Genomic DNA, 21,443 nt, shown 5'->3' on the forward strand with positions numbered 1-21,443 from the left:
CACTTTTTACTGTGCAACTACTATAACTTTTTATTCAAAACACTTTTATTAAATCCGATAAATAACCTTTTTTTCAATGAAATACTATAAGATATAACTTCTAACCATAAGTCTTCCCAATCTTATCATCCATTTTAGAGGAAATTAAATCCAAAAAACCAAACCATATAAAAAGCCATTGACTGTATCACTGTCCTGATACATATTAATTTCTTTTGAAACTGTCAAAGATAGGCGCAATCATCATGCTAACGTTGATATCCCAAAAGAATATATATTTGGATTGAGAGATTAATCCTCCCGATTTCCAGACACATATTCCAATGCCTTTTGCTTAACTGCTTCAACACCCTTGTTGTCGCCAATTTCCTTTTCATAAGTCAACCATTTCTTAAAAATAAACTTAGCTTTCTTTGTAGAAAGCTTGGATGCTAACACACGCTCAAAGAGACGACGAACGATAGCAGTATCGCCTTGCTTGATTTCCATATCAATTAAGACATTCCATAAATCGAGACGTTTCGGATAATTGCTCAACAATCCTTCAAACACGGTGCGACCACGTTCAGGGTCACCTTGTTTAAATTCAAGGATAGCAAACTTCTCAATTATTTTAACATGTTCAGATTTAGGTAAGCTCTGCAAGCTACGCTGCAGCAAGCCTCTTGCCTTATCTTCGTTACCGTTTGTCAAAAGGAAAGAAGCATACTGAATCCAAACGCCTGGGACTTGCTTAAAGTTCTTCAGCATACCTTCCATATATTCATTAGCCAGATCCATCTTGTTACTCTTGATCAAGACACCACACAACTTTTCATATATAACCAGAGGTTCACAGTGTGCGCAAGCATCCTTGAAAGTCTTTTGAAGAGAATCTGTCGTTCCGTAGGCAATTTCCAAATTAAGCAATGCCATCCAAACGTTCAACTTTTCCTCTTCTTCCCTGTAATTAATTGTTGTCAAAGCCCGTTGGCCAATCTCACGAGCTTTCTCAATCTCATTAAGGTTCAATTGGTAAGCCATATAACTGATCCATAAAAAGGATGAGTTGGGTGATGATAGCAATTGACGCTCAAAGTCCACGGGTAAGCGTGGAGCTTCATCTAAGTTGCGCTCCTCATCATTGAAATGGTCAGATTTTGACTTCTTACGTTTAGGAGTTTCATCATCTTCACTTTCGCTTTCAGATATTTCATGGGCAGGTTTATCGAAGACGGTAGAGTTATCGTCCCAATCAAAACCATTAACGTTCAATGCAGCAGTTTCGTCATTATCATTTTCATCTTCAGACGATGAACTTTTGTCGGATTCTGCCTCGGACTGCTGATCTTCTTCCATTTCGTCTTCAGAGCTTTCATCGGCGGACTGCATTTCGATTTCATCTGATAATTCAACATCTGAATCTGCATCAAAGTATGACGATTTTAAACCTAACGAGATACGTCGTTTCTCAGGATTAACATCCAAAACGTGGGCGCGAACTTTATCACCTACGCTGTATAATCTGCTTATATCATTGACAACAGCGTCTGCGATTTCAGATTTATGACACAAACCTAAAATGCCATCAGTGCTATCGATTTGAATAAGAACACCATAATCTTCAACTTTAGCAACAGTACCATCAACGTTACTTCCAACCTGTATATCAGAAAACGCAGTCGTAATCGAAGAAGATTCATCTATTTTGCTGGGTTTAAGTGTCATTTCGATACGCTTGGTATCGTAATCAACACTGAGTATTTTTCCTCTCACGAGCTTGTTAACTTGGAATTGTGTCTTCCATTCTTTAATGAAAGTATCAAAGAGTTCTGCAATCTTTACTCTGGCAACCAAATTGCGACTTAATGAAACGAAAAGACCTTGATCTGCAACGTTGGAAACAAATCCACGACAGATATCACCAGGCTTCAGATCTTCAATGGATTCCACTTCTCGATCTTTTACCTCAGCTGTTTGTGGCTTTACTCTAGATTCACGAGCGGAAAGGGCAATTTTCTTATTTGGAACATCAACGTCCAAAACATATACCGAAATGTATTTATTACGAACAAATTTTTCACTCGGAGCAATATCGTAATCATCTGACATGTCTAAACGAGAAACTCTTCCAGATAAATGACCAGGAAGGTGAACAATCGCTCCGCTGTCATTTACATTTGTCACTCTTCCCACGAATTTATCCCCTACATTGACGGATTCATAACCGTCAACAGGTTTTATGAGGGAAAGACTGAGAATTTTTGAGGTATCAATTACTGTACACTTCAAAGCTTTACCCCCAAAAAAGTATTTAGGTATAGCATTGATAACTTCCGCATCATTATCCAAGTCCATAGCCATGATCCTTCCGTTAATTGTCGTCGTAATAGAAACCCACACACACTCCTGAGACGTATTGTTAACATAAGCAACAACAGAATCTCCTTTCTTGAACGAGGGAGTTTCTAATTTGAAGGGCTCCATACTCATGACAGAAGGACGCATACTCAACTCCAAAAATTGTTTGGGAGCAACACGATGTGAGATAGGTAAAAACTTATGATGTTTTGAATCGTGGATACCTAAAACACGGACACGGATTTTATCACCTTTCTTGAAGTTTTTAAGAGGCTTATTGAGATTCTCAATATCCTCAAGTCGGTCAAATACCTCAGAAACTTCAACACGACCTTGTAAATTAGCGGCCAATTCAACGTTAAGCTGAGAAGCTTTGACTGAAGTTATAATACCCCATGTGATCTTTCCGGTCGTATAATTATAAGTCTTCTTAATAGACTCATCTACAGGTTTTTCAATGTCATATTTGCTATCCAAAACTTCAGTTACCCTTTGTTTATTAGAAGATAAAGGCTTGAAAGACATGAAAATTTTCTTCTGCTGAAGATTCACAGAGAGACAAACACATTCAACAGACTGCAGAGATTTAAATAATGCTCCTGGTACAGGTACATAGTCTTCTGACAAATAAGCTTTGGGTACCAACGCTACTAAGCCATCACAAAACTCGACGAAAACACCGAAATCGGTTGTATTGCGGACGAAACCAGCATATTTGATACCCTCTTTTATTTCCTCTATAGCCTTGGGGAAGCGTTCTTCCTTAGCAGCTTCTATAAGACTCCTCTTTAATGACAGGCTTATATTTTTTTTGTCTTGGCCCTTTCGAAGAACCAACACATCTGTTAGTTTAGTAGAAACACGAAGTTTATTCAAAACCTTAGTACACTTGGTAAGATCGCCATCTGACAAATGACCTAAAGCGATGACGCCTGAGACTTTGTTACCCAAATCGACAATAACAGAATTTTCAGTTTTCTGTAAAACCGAACCGGAAACAACAGAGCCCAAAGGAATATTATTAAATTGTTCAAGTCTTTTTTCGTCCCAATTTTGCTCACGACAGCTGACTCTCATTTTACGTTCAGATGGTTCACAGCTAAGAATAGTAACAGAAACAGTTTGACCAATCTTAAAATGTTCCCTCGCATCCCGTATATAAGCTTCACTCATCTCAGACACAGGCAAGAAACCTCGAACGCTGTTGTAAAACTCTACAACCGCACCATCTTCTAAGACACGGGCAAGAACACCTATAGCACGAGTACCTGGTGTTGCTTCTTCATAAGTGCAAATTGGAGGCAATTCACTGTTTAAAAGGGACTTCTTTAATGTGACGATAACTCTTCTTCTCAGAACATTCGTCGTCAACACGCGACCCTTGACAGTAGCTCCAACCTTAAAACGTCGCTCGGGAAACTGCAAAGCAATGTCTGACATATGAGATGATGGCACCAATGCATTGATTCCATCTGCAACGGAGACGACGATACCTTGTGGAATTAGCTTTGACACAGTACCCTCCACATGTTGACCAACTTGTATATCTTCAATACGTAAAAAGGGTTGTTCTAAAACGGAATTCTGGAAGGACAAGATGAACAAGTTGTCAACGTAGCTATAGCCAATTACACGGGCACGGTGTACACTATTAAGCTTATACGGACCATTATTTGAGTTAACGTTTGCTACCTTTTTATCCGACAAACGAGAGATATGGGTAAAACCGTAGATACCAGGAACGCCTACATCACAAAAAACGCCAAGAGAAGGACTAACGTATGTTACTTTAGCACTGTCAATGATAAATCCAACATCAAGCTGGTCAAGCTTTTGGGGTTTTGCTGAATCAAAATTAAAGTTCAGAACATGAGGTAAGAAAGAAATTGCAATCTTTGGAGGATCACCAGGGATGACGAAAAGTACGCGAGCCGGCGAAGATTTGGCAAGTTTGAATTGTTTTTCCAAATCTTTTGTCTGATTAGCAGAACAATGGTACAAGTCACTGGTTACATCAACGACACCCATATACTTTCCGACGACACCATTATCTTTGAGATCAGTAATTAGCACATTAATATAGTTACCGGGAAGAATAGCTTGAACAGAAGGCAAAACATCTAGAGGAGCCGAAGCTGGCGTGGAAAGGGATAGGTGAAAAATACGTTGATCTTTTGATAGAACGGTGCAAATCAAGCTTTGACCTTCTGCAAACGTAAATTCTCCTACCTTATTTTTTGACAAAAAGCCGGTAAAGTTCTTCAGTCCCACATCGAAAACAATACCGTGGTCTTCCACGCTGCTAACTGCAGCTTGAATCACGGACCCACGCGTAAAGTTGTTAGCATCTTCTGTGGAACCATTTGCATCTTGAGGGCGCATACTCAACTCAATATGCTTTTTATTGTTTTTTGACTCTTCCATACCAACTTTCGTTACGCATGCACGAACCCATTGTCCAACATGATAAAGATCAATTAAATCGGGAAAGTTATTAAATTCGTCGATCTGATCAACGACTTCGTTCTCGGTACCAGCTGCAGCATCATCCAAATTTTCAAGACGGTGAGAAAGCTTATCAGAGATGTTGGTAATAGGTACATATCCGGTAAGGTTATTAGGTAAGGATACAGCTATATCTAAGGTATTAATTTGAGAGATCTGTCCCAAAAGCAATGTTCCTGGTACAATGTTTTTATACTTCAAGCTTTCGACAGGCACTGAAGACAAGTCTTCTTCGTTAGAAGGAGTGGCCTTAGCAGCCACCTTCTTTTTCTTTTTGGTTGGTTTGGTTGAAGTCTTGGTAACTTCAGCTCCATCAGTACCCATAAGGGCCTCTCGTTTGGCTTCTGTTACAGCCTCTTTATATTCAAGAGGTGTCAACGTGGAGCCTCCTCCACGAGGGAAATCTCCAGAGGATTCCATAGCAGAAAGAGACGATGTAGTTCCATTTTGTTGAGAAGAGTTATCGTTCTTTGGCTTATCGGTGCCATTCGAAACGGTCTCCCTCCTTCTCTTATTTCCAGCCATTATCTCTTATAAATTTGAGGAGATATTAGCAAATAAATTCGACTGGAACAAAGAACTCAACAAAAAGGTTGTTGGTAATTTTTTAGTCTCTTGTAGCTACAAGGCGAAAAATATTCAGGAAGGGTCGGGCATCAAGACGGAGTAATGTTGACCCGCGTTAAATAACCATAACGAAAACGTTTCTCTACAGTAGTAAATAAGAAGTAGAGACAGGTATGAAACGAAAATGCATTGTATTGAATGCAATCTGAAGGTTCAAATGGCTTTTTGAATTCTTTCTTTCGTTAGGTAGTAAATAAGTTGGGATTTATGAATAAGAAGAATGTACTAATTATTAGATTGTTCTCCAAGATTAAACGCAATTATTTAGTGTAAATAGCTGAAAATGGAAAAAGGGAGATTATTAAACAGAAGCAATGATTCTCAGAAAGGTTTTATCAAAATGTTTATAATTTTACTTAAATTGTTTACTAACAGGCCGGAAATTGGCTAGGTTGGTATTCAATTAATAATTCTTCTTTTTTCTTTTTCTTTTTCTTAACTATAAATGATCTTTATATATTCCAATGAATGGAAGCATATTGAAAAGAGAGAAATGTGGTAGTATGTGTACTAACAAGGGTTCGTTGTTTATGTTTACAATCAAACCAAACAACAATATTGCTGAGATGAAAGCAACATAAGTTATTTGTAATGAACCAAATAGCAAATTATGATGAGTGGATCTCGTAAGTTAGAAAAAAAAGAATGAAAGACTGCGAAGAAAGCATAAAATGACAGATGGACTAACGAGACAGAAATAACAAGGCTGTTTACCTCAATGTCTAATAAAGAGAATGTTAACGAAAAACTGATACCAGAAAAACAAAAAAATCCGACAAATAAAGCAAATTCCATGGCACTGAGTCAGATGAAGGAACAATTATCCCATGAAGTTCAAAGGCGAGAGGAGCTTGAAAGTCAGTTGGATAAAAGCCAAAAAGAAATGGAAGAGCTTTCAGTTTCCTTGTTTACTGAAGCAAATGAAATGGTCGCCAAAGCAAGACAAGAAACTGAAGTATTAAGGCGTGAACTGGACTATCATGAGAAGATGCAAGAAAGACGCATGCAAAAGCTAAAAAATATTCAATCCGCTATTCGAACTTCAATGGAAAATCGAAAATTTTTTTCTTATTCCTATGAAGCGCCATACCAATAAGGGATATCAAAAATCAAAACCATAGATATTCTTCAAATCGAAATAAAAGAGTGAAACACTTGGAAAAGATAAAGATAATGAATCAAAATGAACGAAATCTACGTTTAGTAATATATAATAACAGAAATCCATGCTCGAATTTTTCATGCCTTTTGTTCCTCCTGCTTTATTTTTTCTGCCATGAGTGAAGAACCTTCAACCGTGTTACCTAAAGGCTTGTTCATACTTGCAGATTTTGAAGGCGTAGGAAGAGAAACAGCATGCCAGTTAATAGAATTTTCAGCTCCATAACGTTCAGCTAACCACTCATTTGTTTTCTTAAAATGATGACATTCAAAAAACCCGCGATGAGCGGACAAAGGGCTCGGATGAACACTCTTCAGTACACAATGCGACTGTAAAGGAAGCCCTTGAAGACGTTTATTAGCAGGCGTTCCCCAAGCAAGCACTACAATTCCACGTTTGTGCTTATTTAATGCAATTTGAAGAGCCGCAGATGTAAATCGCTCCCATCCCTTACCTGAATGGGATGCAGCTTGATGAGCACGAACAGTCAAGCTAGCATTTAGCATTAAAACTCCCTGATCAGCCCATGGTATTAAATATCTAATGTCAATTAGTTAATAACATTGCTTCAGTAAACAAAAAACCAGCTGAAACTAAAACGAGATATACATACCCCGATTTCGGTATGACGAAATCTTCGTAGTCAACTTTTATAGCTTTATATATGTTCATTAAACTAGGTGGACAGGGAATCCCTGGTCGGACGGAAAAGCAAAGTCCATGAGCTTGCCCAACATTATGATAGGGATCTTGTCCCAATATAATGACGCGAACTTTGGACAGAGGAGTATGATGCGACCAAGAATATATATCTTCTTTAGGGGGGAAAATCCTCTCTCCCTGCCATTCACTTTGAAGAAACTGCTTCAGGTTTAAAAAGTATGGCTGTAAAAATTCATCCTTTAGAGCTTCAAACCAAGAATCTTCCATGGTATCAATTTCTAGTCTATAAAAATGAGAAGTTAGCATCATTATACTTGCTTGTCATCGCCTTTCATTACTGATAATGTAGTATTTACATACTGTAGCAGCTTCCTCTGGTCGTCTGTCAGTTCTTCAGCCCATTTCTTTTTATCAAATTTTATTTTATTTCCATCAGAAATGATATTGGCGTTAGAAACAGGAGCTTTCGGTTGTATTTTAGGTTTCGCAGTGAAGAATTTATCTAAACATTGCTGTTTCGTTTTTTTTGGAGCATTTGCAATAGGCTCCTCAACTTTTCGTTTTTCAGGATTTTCCAGTACGCTCATTTTAAAATAGTTAAGTGAAAAAACTGGTTTCACTTTCACAGGAAAAGAGTGTCGCCAAGTAAGGATTTGAAATATGGAACCGCCAACCCTGCTACATCTCATATCAAGGTAGCCAATATTTATTGGACATCTGCGAGTAAATAAATCCATTTTGAATGCTTTCTGCTTCTATGAATATTATATTTTTACATTCGCAAGTATTTATGTCAGAAGAGTATGGAGTCGTTTGAATCAGCTACAGGGCTAGTTAAACCTAGCAATCATTCTGAGCCATTGAGGTTTTATGACTTCGTAGTAAATTTGTTAGAGCCTTTGCAAAAGATAGGAAAAACTAGAAAGTCAAAAGGCTCAGGAATCGACCCTTACGAACAAAAACGAAAAATCATTTCTAGTTATTTCACCAAATGGAGACAACAAGTAGGACAAGATCTATATCCTTTACTACGCTTAAGTAAGACTGAAAAAGTTGGTTGTCAACTAATATTTTTTTAGTGCTGCCTGATGTACGTGCACATCAGCTGTCTTTTCTACAAGCTGACAAGTTCTAAAACTTCAAAGAATATGCATCTAACATGTCTGCAGTTGGACAGAGAAAGAGGTTCATTTGGATTCAAAGAGTTTGGTTTGGGAAAACTTTTCATAAGGGTTCGTAAGGGATTCCATAATATGTACTCTAATGAATTACTTAACAGGCTATGCATTTGAGCGCAAACTCCGAAGATGCCAAAGCACTTAGAAACTGGCGAAGTTCTGATTCCCGACACGTTGGGAATTTTACTGCGATGCTTCAAGGTTTGCTCAATTTTTATAGGAACCTCTACATTAACTACTTAACTAGATGTTTTAGAGAGACGGGCTTATCGGACCTTTCCCAGCTCCTTCACTATTGGCGATATCAATAATTTATTAGACCACTTAGCAGAAGCTACTTCAGAGTACGACCGTTGCATAAGATAGTGTTTAACAAAATTTAAGAGAAGAAAGGGGATCTGTTCTAGAAAAATTCTATAATTCCTTAAGCCCGCTTGAAATGCGATGGTTAATTGTTATACTTCTTAAGGGTATGTAATTCTTTGTAAACCTGGTTGCTAATGGTTTTTTTTNTTTTTTTTTTTTTTAGTCAGAAAATACGGAACCTCGGAAAAGTTTATATTAAGCGTTTTTCACCCAGATGCAGCTCGATTGTATCGTCTCTGCAGTTCTCTAAAGCGTATTGCTTGGGAGCTGTATGATCCTAGTAGAAGTCTTAGTGAATTGGATACCGATGTTGAGGTTTTTAGCTGTTTTCAGCCACAATTGGCCAATTTTAAGAAATCGACCCTTGATTTTGTGCTAGAGGCCATGCACAGTGAACATTTTTGGATTGAAGAAAAGATGGATGGGGAGCGCATACAGCTACATATGAGCATGGGAAAGTTTCAATTCTACAGTCGAAATGCAAGGACATATACGGATGTCTATGGCTCCTCATACCATGATGAAAACTCAAAGCTTACTCAATATATCATTGGAGCTTTTGATGATCGGGTCTCGCAAGTTGTTTTGGATGGCGAGATGGTTACCTGGGATCCAATATTAGAAACTATCATTCCTTATGGTAGCTTAAGGAGCACATTTGATTCTTCATCAACTCATCCTACATATTACCCTTATTGTAAGGAAAACTGGAAGCTTTGAAATAGTATAGCTAACTTAAGTTCTTATTATAGACATCGTGTTTGATATACTATACCTGAATGGAAAGTCGTTAATCAGACACTCCCTTGAAGCAAGACATAAGATTCTGAAGAAAGTGATCGTTCGTGAATCTCGAAGAATGTGTATACTTTCTCATAAAACTGGACAAACTGTTAGTGATATAGATCGAGAACTACGACAAACAATTCAAGAGGGATCAGAGGGTCTGGTAATAAAGGTAAGATCTTTTGGTTTGCAGAATATATTTACATTATAGAAACCTTCTGGAACTTATCGACTGGGAGAACGAATGGATGATTGGATCAAAGTAAAACCATACTATTTGGAAGGATTTGGAGAGGTGAGTTTACTCTTTTCCGAAGTATATAATTAACGAAGGAGATAATAGGATCTGGATTGTCTTATTCTAGGTAATATCAAGGCACAAAAAAATTTATTAATTAATATCAGGTGGTTATTTTGGACGTGGTAAGCAATCCAAACAGGCTTCCTCTTTTTTGTGTGGTCTTCGAGTTGATCATGCTCCAGGAGAAGAGCCATATCAAAGGTAAGCTTTTTTTAAGGACTAACTTCTAATAACCAAGGTTTCAATCATTCGTTCGCGTTGGAGGTGGGTTTACTTACTTCGATCGTGATATTATCCGGTAAGGATCTCAAATACTTTTTCAAATTCTAACTAAATTATATTAGAAAGGAGACTGAAGGAAAATGGCAGCTATGGTCTTCAGAAGCATTAGAGTATTTTGAATTAGCTGGTAGCAGACAAGAGTTTGAGAAACCCGATGTTTGGATTCATCCTAGAGATTCACTTGTACTTCAAATTAAAGCTGCCGAAGTTGTCGTTTCTAGTAAGTTATAATCTACTTGCTTCTAAATTCTTACTTCTAATTTTATTAAGATCGATTTAAGACTACGTATACGTTGCGATTTCCCCGACTGGAGAAAATTCGGTTGGATCGAAGCTGGAAAGATGCTCTGTCTATAAATGAGTTTTTTGAACTGAAAAGTTACGCTGAAAATCAAGAAAAAGATGTCTAGTATGAAAATTACCAGCGTTTTGTGATATGAATAACTAACTGCTTTAGTCATGTTGAAAAAAAAAGAAAAGTCAGTCGGAAAAGACAGCCGGAAAAAAAGTTTCTACATCAAATTAATAGTCCGCTAAAGCAGTCCACTCCATTGTCTAGCATATTTCAGGGGCTACATTTTGGTAAGTTGTTTGTATACTGCTCGTTCATTAACAAGCAGTCGTCCTTCCTCCGTCAAAGCTTGAGAAATCAAAGCAGGAATTGGAAAGCATAATTGCTTCCAATGGTGGCACAATCCATCAAGCAGTTACTTCCGTTCCGGAAGGGAAAATGGTATTAGTAGCGGATAAGAGTAAGTGATTCGTCACGTTTTAGTTATTCACATGCGCTAGAATCAACAAGAGTACTTGTGGAAGAGAAAAAAGGAATGTGCTCCATATTTCGGCCTGAATGGATTATGGACAGCATAATTAAAGGAAAGAAGGTTGCTGAACGACCATAGTACGTAGAAAGAAACCCAATGACTGAATCTAACATAGAAGCCTGCTATTTCAAAAAGAGAAAAAGTATTCTTGGGAGAAAGATTTAGGAAGCTTAACCAATTCTAGTCTTTCTGAATTACTGACTAAACTGGGACGATTAGATTTAAATATTTATATCCCAGAGAATACTAGAAAAAATCTATTTAGTTCGAAGCACCTTTTAGCAAGGGAGACATCGTTTCCTGGAGCATTCCCTCTGTCTCATATTTCTGCTTACTTAGACGACAGTGGGTTTGAAATTTCAAAAGACAGCAGTCTTAAAAGATCACAGTATCGACTGGCGGAAACTATTCTGACGTGGAACGGCGCTTCTGTGCAAAATACTTTTTTCTCCAAACAACTAACTCATATAATTATGTTTAGCAGCGATCAGGATCGCGTCGCATACTTACGACGAGCATGTGAATTGTATGTGGTATTGCAATTCAATCTATCAAACTATTCTAACCTTTAGTCATCAAATCAATCCTGAAATTGTGAATTATCAATGGCTTCTACGACTATGGAAGGAAGTAAAAGTCAGCAATGATTTGGAAAGTCAATGATTAATATTCATTTATTTTTTTATTTATAAACTTATTTATTTTTTATAACTCTGAACGTTTTAATGATATTTAAGACTCGACTCACATTTACCTGCACTTTTGCCATATAGCCTACATTTTAACATATACCAAGCAATAGACCATTGTTGAATAAAAGGGTATGGACGCAAAGTAAGAGTCCTTGAAGCAAAAAAAACTTAATTTTTCTTTTTATGAAAAAGGAAATCAGGTATCAAAAAAAACGAAACTGATGGAATGTTGCTGTTAATTGAGCAAACAAACTTGCGGCTATTATCATTGTGGAGCGCAAAGGTTTCAGGTTCATACATACTAAAAAGAAATGTTTATTCAAAAAGCTTCAAATCCGGCGTAATTGATTCTCGCGCCGAGATTTTTCCAAGTAAGATTATTAGATTCAATTTGATGATTTGCTAACATATGTAGAAGTAAACAACGTCAAGCAGGAAGAAGTAAATCAATTACAGCATCAATTGAATACAGTTTTGAATAACAATCGGTTTAAATTTTTGAGGGACCCTACTACTCAAGAATTTAACTGGGACGAGTATTTATCGAAGGTGACACCAGTTGACGACTTTAACTACGGCCTCTTAAGCAAGTTTTATCCCCCCTCTAAAGATACAGCATTGAAGAAAGCTGGCCATGAGACTAATTCAAAGTTCGCTGGATCAACGAGTTCTTTGACAGGTTTACTCTCACAAATTCATTTTTTCCTTAGCAAGTGGAAACCACCGAGCTTTTTAGGCTTATCAAAAAAGTTTCGTGTAGCAAAAAACGAACAGCATTACACTCGTTTATGTCGCTCACCTAGCTCCGTTCATTTATCCTACCAAAATGGCTTGTATTGTATCGACAGAGATCACAGCTTATCATCAAAAACAAACGAGAATACAATTCTTATGAGTATAGGGAAGTCTTTAGAGGCTTTTTTCACTCTAGAAAAAGAAGATTATGGTCGTTATCTGAAAAATGAAAATTTACCAGAGAAACCAAAACCTCAAATAGATGTATTTCAATATAGCAAATGTCGGAGCCTCCTTATTCGATCTCAGTTAGATTGCTTTGACAAGGCTTTGCCAAATTCTGGGGTCTTTGACCTGAAAACAAGAGCTGTACTTGGAGTACGTCTTAATCAAACTCAACCTGAGGTCTATGATTCTTATACTCTTGACAAATATTACGGAAATTTTGTATCTTATGAACGAGAATATTATGATATGATTCGGTCTGCTTTTTTGAAATACAGTTTACAGGCTCGATTAGGTCGCATGGAAGGCGTCTTTGTCGCGTATCATAACACGTGTCAAATTTTTGGATTTCAATTTGTTAGTCTGAAAAAGATGGACAAAGCAATCCATTGGGGAAGAAATATAGGTGACGCCGAATTTAAGCTTAGTATTCAGCTCCTTGAATCTATACTACAATATGCCTCTTCTAAATTTCCCAAGCAGTCTATACGACTAATGTTCTCTACGCAAGAAAATACAAAGAATCCAGCTTTGCAAGTCTTTGTAGAAGCAGTTCCCGACAATGAGAATCATAAATTCAATCCTGCCAATCTTGAAGAAGTGAATTTATCTGAGCCTGTAAATAATTATAATCGTTTTTACGCTTTCCAAGTTCGAGTTACCAATTATGTCAATGGAAAGAGGAGGTTTTTCATTCAAAAGCTCCGTAAAGACGATAAATGGACAATTCGATATAAAATATATCCGGTTTTCAATCAAAGAGCCATGTTTAAAGAATACTTATTATTAAGGTACAATATGATGAAGGGAGAAATAAAGCCTAGAGTTGTTCCCTATCGGCTGCTTAATTGGTATTATAGAAAGCCAAAACCCAGGCAGACAAACTCAGAGACTCCGAGCTGAAAAATTGTGAGTCAGCTATTTTTCTGATCGTTCATCTTTTATTCATATTATTCCCCCCTCCAAATTCATGGTTTTAATGCTTTCAAACCCCTTGGTATATACCTGATTCGAAGTTTTGATCGGTTGGTCCAAGTTGCATCAAATAAGATATTGATATTGATATTTGTTTTTTTTTTTTTTATATAGATTTCTTGGCTAAAACTCTATAGACTGGATGCATAGCTCAATACATCAAAGCATTATTTCGAACACGTACAGAAAAAGAGAAAGCAATTTAATAATCTGAACTTTTGTTCTCTTTCTTTATTTATCTTGGAATAGAAGTAGCGCTCATTTTTCTTGGTTTGAATTACAGAACAGCTGCAAATAAAACTCTTTTTTTCTATCTCAATTTATCCAATTCTTCATTTGTAACAATTTCATTCAAACCTTTCTACTAAAGGGTTGCTCATTCTTTGAAGTAATCACGCTTTTTTTATAAGAGACTGAGTACTAAACTCAGCTACATAAGCGTATAGTTTTACCAATTGTTTCAATTCCCAAATACCGCGACTCCTATTACAATTTTCTTTCTTGTTTTTTTAAAAAATTGAATTACCCAGAGCTATCTTTTGTAATATCACTTTTTAGGTCAGATATTCTGTGATTTCTTTTTTACTCGACTTTTTTGTTTCTATGCAATCTTTACGAGGAAATTTGTTTGGAAAAGCTTCTTTAAATTCTTTGCGACCTCTTCGTCGCTCACTTGCTGGCTGGAACTTTCGTCTAAGGTTCTTGTCAACTGTAAATCAAAATGGACCTTTGTCTGACTTGGAATACCACCGACGTGCTGACGATACGCTCGAAGTTTTAAACAATACCTTTGAAGATCTACTAGAACAATCTGGAAGAACAGATTATGACATTGAATATTCGGTAAGTCCGTGTTGTTTTTTTGGAAAGGAAGCATAATACTAACTGAAGCCGCATAGAGCGGCGTAATAACTTTGAATCTTGGAGATCATGGTACTTATGTTATTAATAAACAACCACCAGCACATCAGGTCTGGCTCTCATCCCCAGTTAGGTAAGTCAAACTACATTTTGAATAGCCAACAAATGGGTATCAAAGAGATGAAACAAAAAAGGTTTGGAGGGGCTTTGAAGGTTTCTGCAGAGTTAGTATATGTCTTGGTTGTTTTATTTCAACTACAAGTCCAACAGAGTCTTTTTAGTAATTCTTTCGAAAGACCAGATGAGCTCTAGTCTTCAATCAAGATGTTTATGGTTGCCAATTTTCTTTTGCTAACGTGTCTAGTGGTCCTAAACACTTTGAATGGGCCTCAAACGTAAAAACTTGGAAGTCCACAAGGGATGAAGGTACCATGCTTGATATCTTAGCAAAAGAAATAGGAGATGCGTTTTCTAAAAAGATTGAGTTTAAGGACGGTGATGGTTACTAAAATGAACATGCCTGTGTTTTGTTTCCCCAAAATACATTCCCTACGATTCACGATCTCACAAGTCTCTTAGACTAAAAACAAATGATACGCGTCCTTTTTACTGACAAATTTCATAGTTATTAACAAAATCAATTTAATTTTATATTTATATTCAATATTCAATATACGCAGTTAAATTCACTGCTTTTGTAAAAAATAGTGCCTAGTTCTTTGCAATAACTACAGAAGGAATCAATTCCAAGGGAATAATTTCAGATAAGTTACCTTGATGGAACATGGTAACATAATATCTGGTCAAATGAGGGAGCTTAGAACGTTGCTCAGGGTCAACGATGAAGCGATAGAAAAGGCGTAACATACTGCCAACAACTAAGTCGGCAATTGTGAAGCGGTTACCAACCAAAAAGGTGCGGTCAATTAACATATCATTAAATTTCTTCAAAACACCCAAAGCCTTTCCGCTAGACTCCTTGAAGGGCTTTTCTTCGTAAGGAGTCGCACCTCGGCACATGCCCAACCAGGGACGAATGACAGAAGGAGTTACGATATCAGAATTCACATATCCAATCCATTGCCAAATTTCGGCTTCTTCCTTTGCATTGATTGCACCAAGTAGCTCGGTATCATTCTGCTTGCCCACTTCATAGAAGTACTTAAGAATGGCTACGAGTTCGCTCAATTCGAGCCCATTGGAACCAATGAATACAGGGAGCTGCGATTGTTAGCATATCTCAAAACAAAAATATGTAGGGGAGGTCGATTGAGTAAGCTTTTCCTGCAATATTATAACACACGACAAGAACATTCTCAATGCATCCATTTTTCCACGTAGATCAGTGAAAAAAGCACACACTTAAGATACAGTAATGTCAAATAAAGCGCTAAAGTAAACTTTTCAAGGAGAAAGGAGAAAGGAAAATGGAGCACTGATTATAAGAATTTGTTGTTCATATAAAATTACCAATCACAAGTTTTTCATCTTTTATTTTATTTTTTATTCCTCGTCATTTCTTACCTTTTGAAGAGGGAATTTGGCAGCCAACTCGGCAGGGAACTTGTGAGGATAAGTTTCAACAAGGTCAACTTGTAAATTCAAACGTCTAGCTAGTTCAAGCAAACAAACAGTTCTAGTATTGTCCTTAAAAGAGTATAAAGTTCCTAAAGACATTCTCGTTTATATAAACCGAAACTCTACTATGAATGTAGTGGATGGTCGGAGACCCTGAAGTTAGAAAACTAATATATATAATTTGACAGGTATGCGACTAGAGTCTTACAAAGTACTTTGTGTTCAGTAATAAATAAAAATCTATTCATTGAAAATTACCTTTTTTTTTTCTTCTTTTTCATCTTTCAAATAAGACTTCAATGAAATTCTATTACAACTTGTTCGAGAAAACTGTGCAAGTAAATTCATTGTATTTTTTATGGTATCATAAGCTCATAAATATCCTAGGAATAATCTTAGACGTAAATCGTATCCATTCATGAAACGAATAAAACTCGAAAATCCCTTTCCCTGCATTCAATTTGTTTTTCGTCGAAATACAGCAAGTAGGTTTTCTATAGCTCTACGCTTCGGTCGATCATTACTTAACGGGTTGGCAGAATAACTGCTAATGAGCCTAAAAATTGGTTAATTAGTATTTCTCTCACAACAAAAATTCAAATACCTCTCTAATAGCTTCACGGAAGTCGATGGATGCAAACGATTAAAGTCACGAGTGAATTTGTCGGTGTCCAAATAATCTTCTATGTTATCTCCTAACAGTAAATTGGCACATTGTCTTAGCTCTATAAAGCTATCTGCGTTCACAATGCTCTGGTCCGGTACCTGGGAAGCAAAGCTTTCCAAATATTCAACATCGACTTTAAATCCCTCCGCTGCTGCAGTAGATATTTTCCGAATAGCAGGATTTGAAAGTAAGTCAATCATGGCAGTGCATAAATGGTCTAGAGTTTCCAGGTACACATAAGACTTGTCATGGTTAGGAAGACCTGCTAGGGAATCGAGGTAAATGGTTTGTAGGTACGGAACCATCTCTTGCAAAAATCCGCTTGGAGCAGTGCGAGGCACTGTAGTCGACCTAATGAACTTATTAGAATTTCATAAAAATGTTCAAGGATATCAACATACCAATCGTATTCAGCCAAACCAATGAAATCATCAATTTTGTGGTTAATTTTAACAAAAATTTCATGTAAGGCAGACTTGCGTGCATTTGCTAAACCTTCCAATAGTTCGGAAGATTTGATATTCACATTAGTAATTTCATTTCCAGCATGAGAAGTAGATTTGCTTATCACCAACGTCTTCTCCATTTGTAACAAGGGCTCCTCAAAAGCATAAAAATTTTTTACTAACTGAGCCATCTGTGACAAATTTAGTTTTGGATAAAGATGTTTGAGTCTATCAAGCAAGCTGTGCAAAATAAATCTTCTATAAAACTTGTTTGTTATTGTTAGCACTTAATCTTGGCATTCTTCTTACCCTTGGGATCTTTTCCTGAACGTCCAACGCCAACGTGATAGAGTCATTAGAGAACATAAAAAAGTGCCGAGCGAATTTTGAAAGTGTAATACAACACAAAGAGCACATTTTAGAAAATTCCACCATTCGAGGAAAAGGGGCCGGTGGTAAAGTCCAGTAAGGAGCTATCAATTCATCATACTCCTTTTCGTTATTGATCACCATTGGAGCGTATAAATCTGTGTCAAAGGCTTCTTCGAAAGACACGGAGTGCTTTAATATCAGTGCTCCTCCAAAAGCGTCTATCAACTCCACAGAAAGACTATGTAACCTATGCGTTGGGAAACCAAAACGTTCCATTGTGTGCATTAGTAAAACAATATTATTTTTCATCTTTATAATCGCCGTTGTACTTTGCTCTGAAAATGCCACTCGTAAGATACTTTCGACCAATTTATCACAAATAATGGCCCATATATTTTGGACTTCTTCGTAAGATCGGAAATTGGGAATCTCTTGCAGGATATAATATTCGACAATCATGTATCCAGCAACTGATTTCAACCATTCACTAATAACGTCCAAATCGATGGACTCTAGACTTTTTGGAGCTAAAAATTCTTGCTGTCGTTTGCGGTCCTTCTCAAATGACGCCTGAAAGGAACTTAAGATTCCCAAATACGAGTGAACCTGTACACAAACATACAAAGGAATAAAGTCAACCTGAACCAAATCATTGTTAAGAGGATCAACTAATTATGTTAGACAAGAGCTTAGGCAAATGGTACTTACAATCTACATATTCCATAATTGCTAAATCCAAGGAAAAAGGTGTTTTCGTAGTAAGGTTGGTCAAGTCCTCTCGGTAATTCTTTGCCCATCTTCTTCGAGCTTCGTCGATTTCTTTAAAGCAAATTTCCCCTACAAGTGGTAGCTTTTTCCTTAAAGCAAACAACCATTCATGAAGGTCCTCTAGTGCCGAACTGCATACAGAATTTTGCATTCGAGAGATCATTTGCTGAACGGTGGAGTGTAACGTAAGTCCTTCAATCCGTTTTAAGTTAATCTTTTGAACTTCAGAGTATATCCTCAAAGATGGTAAGTATTGCTTTTTTGATAAAAGTTCTTGAGCATCCTTCAGCTTGTAAAATATCTGAAGACAGCTCTGAGTCAAGTCTTGATATAAATATAGCTTCCGTTCAGAGTCCCTCAATGAATTCAGTTGTTGTTTCTGATGTAGATTAGTAAGTACTGCACTCAGTGAATTGACCATAATACTTGTTTTCTAATTCAATTTCTTTACTTACCATGATTTTCAAATCCTTACCGCTCGCTTGAATATCAGTATTCAAGTCTGCAATATGAGAACGCAGACTATGAAGCTCATTTCTCACGACGGAAAGTTGATGAACAGATTTACTAAAGTCCTATTAATATTGTTAGAAAAGTACTTGAAAAACGATTGATATACTTGATTATTTTCGGCGCATAGCTGTTCAACGCGAATTGCATTCTTGTTGGCTAGTTCATTGAGTCTTTGGTACACTTGCTGCTCTTGATTTTTCTGACAAGCTAACGTTATAAGACGAGGTAAATGGTCTAAAGTATCTCCATTCGATTCAATAGTAGCAATCTACATATATTAGCAAAAACAACACTGGATTTAAATACCTTATTAACAAATTCCAAACAGTCAAAGTCCATTTCTAATACATTGGTATTATATATAATTAAGGCTTTCAGAATTCCTGCGATTTATGCCGAAATGACTTCAAATAATATGGAAGTCGTTGAGGATAGACCTTCTACAACAAACGAATTCTCAGGAAATTTGTCGCTGTGCTAGTTACCTAGGATATTTTTCTTATTTAATTAAATATGAGCGTCATGGAAGCAAAAATAAAAAGAGCAGAAGCAAGGTTTATATTTTCATTATAAAACCAGGAACATGAAAGTTAACGCGATATAGATTACGAGAAGACCCTTATGAAGGTCATCAGATGATTCGTACTTTAGTTAATAGGTTCGTTGTTTCTTTAAGGCTGTAAATAACCGATGATCAGACAAGTTATGGCTAAGAAGTATGATGACTCAATTGCTTTACTATACTCCGGCGCAAAGACTCTTTTCGAACTCGAACAAACTGGAAGCGCTGGAGATTTATCAATTTATTTGGTGGATGTTTTTATAAAGGCGTCGAGCTCTGTGTCGATGGATAACAAAGGTTTGAATTTCTGCAGAATTACTCTACGAAAATAGGATCTAACCAAGTTCACTAGCAAAAGCGTTAGCTCTTCTTGGATGCTTTCCAGCCGAGGAGGGAAGTAAAAAGCAATACGTGAAGAAGCTTCTTGAGTATGTTGACAGTAACGGTAGAAGGGCCCTTGAATTTTCCTAAGTTCAAGAAAGCTCAAACGATATATCGGTAGCTAACAAGAATTCAGGTGGACAAACTCTACAGGACCTCAGGGGGATCGTGATGTTCATGCATCAGTTGGTATTATGTTTATGAAATGTGAGTTTTATTTTTCTTTATTTCTCTTAATGGTTTCAATACTGACATGGAGATAGGGGGAGATCCAGTTGCCGCAGAACGACACCTTGTATTAGGAAATGAAAAATGTCCTGCTCTTTATGCTGAAATGCTGTATAATTGGGCCCAAGCTTCAAAAGATGAAGATCCTGCCTTGTTTATTGGACGTGCCGTTCTCAATTATCTTTTAGTCGGAAGTCCAGCTGATGCCCTTCAATCTTTAACCAAGTTTGTACAGTTGTTTGAACGCTCCGGACATTCACCAGAAGAGACTTTCTCCATTGACGGAATTCGGGTTCCAACTTTCAATTCTTATCCTTTTCTCAACTACTTACACTTACTCGTTCTTGCTGCTTATCGAAAGGATAAGGAAACTTATCTTTCGCTTTCGCAAAAATACCCAAAGAAGCCAGAATGGGAGTCGGTATGTCCTTTTTTAGAAACTTAAGTCTCAAAAAATCTCTAACAACTCGTTAGGCTCTTGCAAAACTTGAAGATGTTTATTTTGGCATTCGTCCTGTCAATACACAACCCAATATCTTGGCTAATCTCATGAGTTCCCTGTTTACCAATCCTTCAGGAGGAAGAAATGCTATTGACTTGGAGTAAAAACAAATATATAGGAATTTTTCTCCGTTACCAATGTTTATAGCTGTTTAGGAAAGCTTCATTACGTGCCAAAAAATGGAAATGTTTTTATATGCTCTTCTACTTATATAGCTGCATTAGTTAAGAAATGGATTCTTATATTCATGCTTTTCTTGAAATGTCGTTTGTTTATGAATGCTTTTATTGCACTTTTTTACGTTGAAGAGAACTCAATGGTTTCGGTATTGGAATAAAAAGTTTTTATCCTACCTGCTAGTATAGCATTTCCTAGTCATAAATATTCTCTCTCAAATTAGTCGACGCATTCTTGTTTCAAATGGCCAAATATAATACTGTCAAGGATATGTTGCCTTCCTTATTCCCAACAATAATATAATTGCCATATTATGTTGCTTCATTTTATACATTACTTGAAAAAATTATACAACAGACAAAAATGCCATTGAAATGAATCCTGTAGGATGTTTTATTTACAGCCGAAACTTTAAGAAACCTTATTGTTAAAGAATTATGTACCTTTTTAAGATACCAAATGGAAACGATATAAGTGACTATTGGGGAACATGTCTTCTTTGAGATCTCGAAGTAACATTTGACTAATGGTTTTAATTATATAATGCGAATATTTCAAATCGATAAGCTGTTACATTCAAATAACATTTAAAGGCGTTTTATTCATTTATAAAGTCTCAAAAACGAAAAAGCGAGAAGTACTTATAAATCTTAATTATTCTATGGTTTCCTTTCTTAATAAAGTTTCTTTATAATCATATACATTATGCAATCGCGTATATTACAAT

At 36.7% G+C, this 21,443-nt stretch overlaps 9 protein-coding genes across 10 annotated transcripts; 5 read left to right on the top strand and 4 right to left on the bottom strand.

Moving 5' to 3' along the window:
• Positions 1-12: 12 nt before the first annotated feature.
• On the bottom strand, positions 13-5,452 carry SPOG_03372 (U3 snoRNP-associated protein Rrp5). Its single transcript, XM_013169786.1, has one exon. The coding sequence runs from the start codon at positions 5,368-5,370 to the stop codon at positions 292-294; it is 5,079 nt and encodes a 1,692-aa protein (XP_013025240.1). The 5' UTR covers positions 5,371-5,452; the 3' UTR covers positions 13-291.
• Positions 5,453-5,801: 349 nt separating this feature from the next.
• Positions 5,802-8,238, bottom strand: SPOG_03374 (uracil DNA N-glycosylase Ung1). The gene is made up of 3 exons (XM_013169788.1): positions 7,658-8,238; positions 7,248-7,580; positions 5,802-7,174 (listed from the first exon to the last, which is right to left on the bottom strand). The coding sequence occupies exons 1-3, from the start codon at positions 8,032-8,034 to the stop codon at positions 6,712-6,714; spliced, it is 1,173 nt and encodes a 390-aa protein (XP_013025242.1). The 5' UTR covers positions 8,035-8,238; the 3' UTR covers positions 5,802-6,711.
• Positions 5,987-7,213, top strand: SPOG_03373 (sporulation specific protein Spo13). The gene is made up of 2 exons (XM_013169787.1): positions 5,987-6,098; positions 6,168-7,213. Exons 1-2 carry the CDS (start codon positions 6,083-6,085, stop codon positions 6,566-6,568), a joined length of 417 nt encoding a protein of 138 aa, XP_013025241.1. The 5' UTR covers positions 5,987-6,082; the 3' UTR covers positions 6,569-7,213.
• Positions 7,967-11,831, top strand: SPOG_03375. Of its 2 annotated transcripts, none has more exons than XM_013169789.1 (19): positions 7,967-8,335; positions 8,377-8,387; positions 8,467-8,529; positions 8,577-8,676; positions 8,723-8,819; positions 8,860-8,945; positions 9,005-9,538; positions 9,594-9,799; positions 9,839-9,922; positions 9,971-9,992; positions 10,033-10,129; positions 10,167-10,226; positions 10,273-10,430; positions 10,481-10,619; positions 10,668-10,792; positions 10,831-10,962; positions 11,003-11,176; positions 11,254-11,560; positions 11,607-11,831. In XM_013169789.1, the coding sequence occupies exons 1-17, from the start codon at positions 8,101-8,103 to the stop codon at positions 11,110-11,112; spliced, it is 2,259 nt and encodes a 752-aa protein (XP_013025243.1). In that variant the 5' UTR covers positions 7,967-8,100; the 3' UTR covers positions 11,113-11,176; positions 11,254-11,560; positions 11,607-11,831. The 2 variants fall into 2 exon arrangements, with proteins under 2 accessions (XP_013025243.1, XP_013025244.1); XM_013169790.1 differs by having other exon boundaries at positions 11,003-11,111; positions 11,153-11,560.
• A 121-nt stretch (positions 11,832-11,952) lies between these two features.
• Positions 11,953-13,589, top strand: SPOG_03376 (RNA metabolism pathway protein Pet127; the record flags this gene model as incomplete). Its single annotated transcript, XM_013169791.1, has 3 exons — positions 11,953-12,097; positions 12,142-12,908; positions 12,972-13,589. The coding sequence occupies 3 exons, from the start codon at positions 11,953-11,955 to the stop codon at positions 13,587-13,589; spliced, it is 1,530 nt and encodes a 509-aa protein (XP_013025245.1).
• A 490-nt stretch (positions 13,590-14,079) lies between these two features.
• SPOG_03377 (frataxin) lies at positions 14,080-15,205 on the top strand. The gene is made up of 3 exons (XM_013169792.1): positions 14,080-14,504; positions 14,561-14,655; positions 14,887-15,205. The coding sequence occupies exons 1-3, from the start codon at positions 14,265-14,267 to the stop codon at positions 15,029-15,031; spliced, it is 480 nt and encodes a 159-aa protein (XP_013025246.1). The 5' UTR covers positions 14,080-14,264; the 3' UTR covers positions 15,032-15,205.
• Positions 15,122-16,319, bottom strand: SPOG_03378 (glutathione S-transferase). Its single transcript, XM_013169793.1, has 2 exons — positions 16,047-16,319; positions 15,122-15,743 (listed from the first exon to the last, which is right to left on the bottom strand). Exons 1-2 carry the CDS (start codon positions 16,197-16,199, stop codon positions 15,234-15,236), a joined length of 663 nt encoding a protein of 220 aa, XP_013025247.1. The 5' UTR covers positions 16,200-16,319; the 3' UTR covers positions 15,122-15,233.
• Positions 16,320-16,422: 103 nt separating this feature from the next.
• SPOG_03379 (exocyst complex subunit Sec15) lies at positions 16,423-19,296 on the bottom strand. Its single transcript, XM_013169794.1, has 8 exons — positions 19,173-19,296; positions 18,973-19,134; positions 18,809-18,928; positions 18,294-18,732; positions 17,523-18,253; positions 17,169-17,479; positions 16,705-17,118; positions 16,423-16,656 (listed from the first exon to the last, which is right to left on the bottom strand). Exons 1-8 carry the CDS (start codon positions 19,203-19,205, stop codon positions 16,557-16,559), a joined length of 2,310 nt encoding a protein of 769 aa, XP_013025248.1. The 5' UTR covers positions 19,206-19,296; the 3' UTR covers positions 16,423-16,556.
• On the top strand, positions 19,291-21,351 carry SPOG_03380 (ER membrane insertion protein). The gene is made up of 7 exons (XM_013169795.1): positions 19,291-19,420; positions 19,471-19,524; positions 19,565-19,725; positions 19,781-19,856; positions 19,946-20,016; positions 20,073-20,458; positions 20,512-21,351. Exons 1-7 carry the CDS (start codon positions 19,380-19,382, stop codon positions 20,641-20,643), a joined length of 921 nt encoding a protein of 306 aa, XP_013025249.1. The 5' UTR covers positions 19,291-19,379; the 3' UTR covers positions 20,644-21,351.
• Positions 21,352-21,443: the final 92 nt, after the last annotated feature.

The sequence above is a fragment of the Schizosaccharomyces cryophilus genome (genome assembly GCF_000004155.1).
Source record: "Schizosaccharomyces cryophilus OY26 unplaced genomic scaffold supercont4.7, whole genome shotgun sequence".
NCBI classification, from domain to species: domain Eukaryota; kingdom Fungi; phylum Ascomycota; class Schizosaccharomycetes; order Schizosaccharomycetales; family Schizosaccharomycetaceae; genus Schizosaccharomyces; species Schizosaccharomyces cryophilus.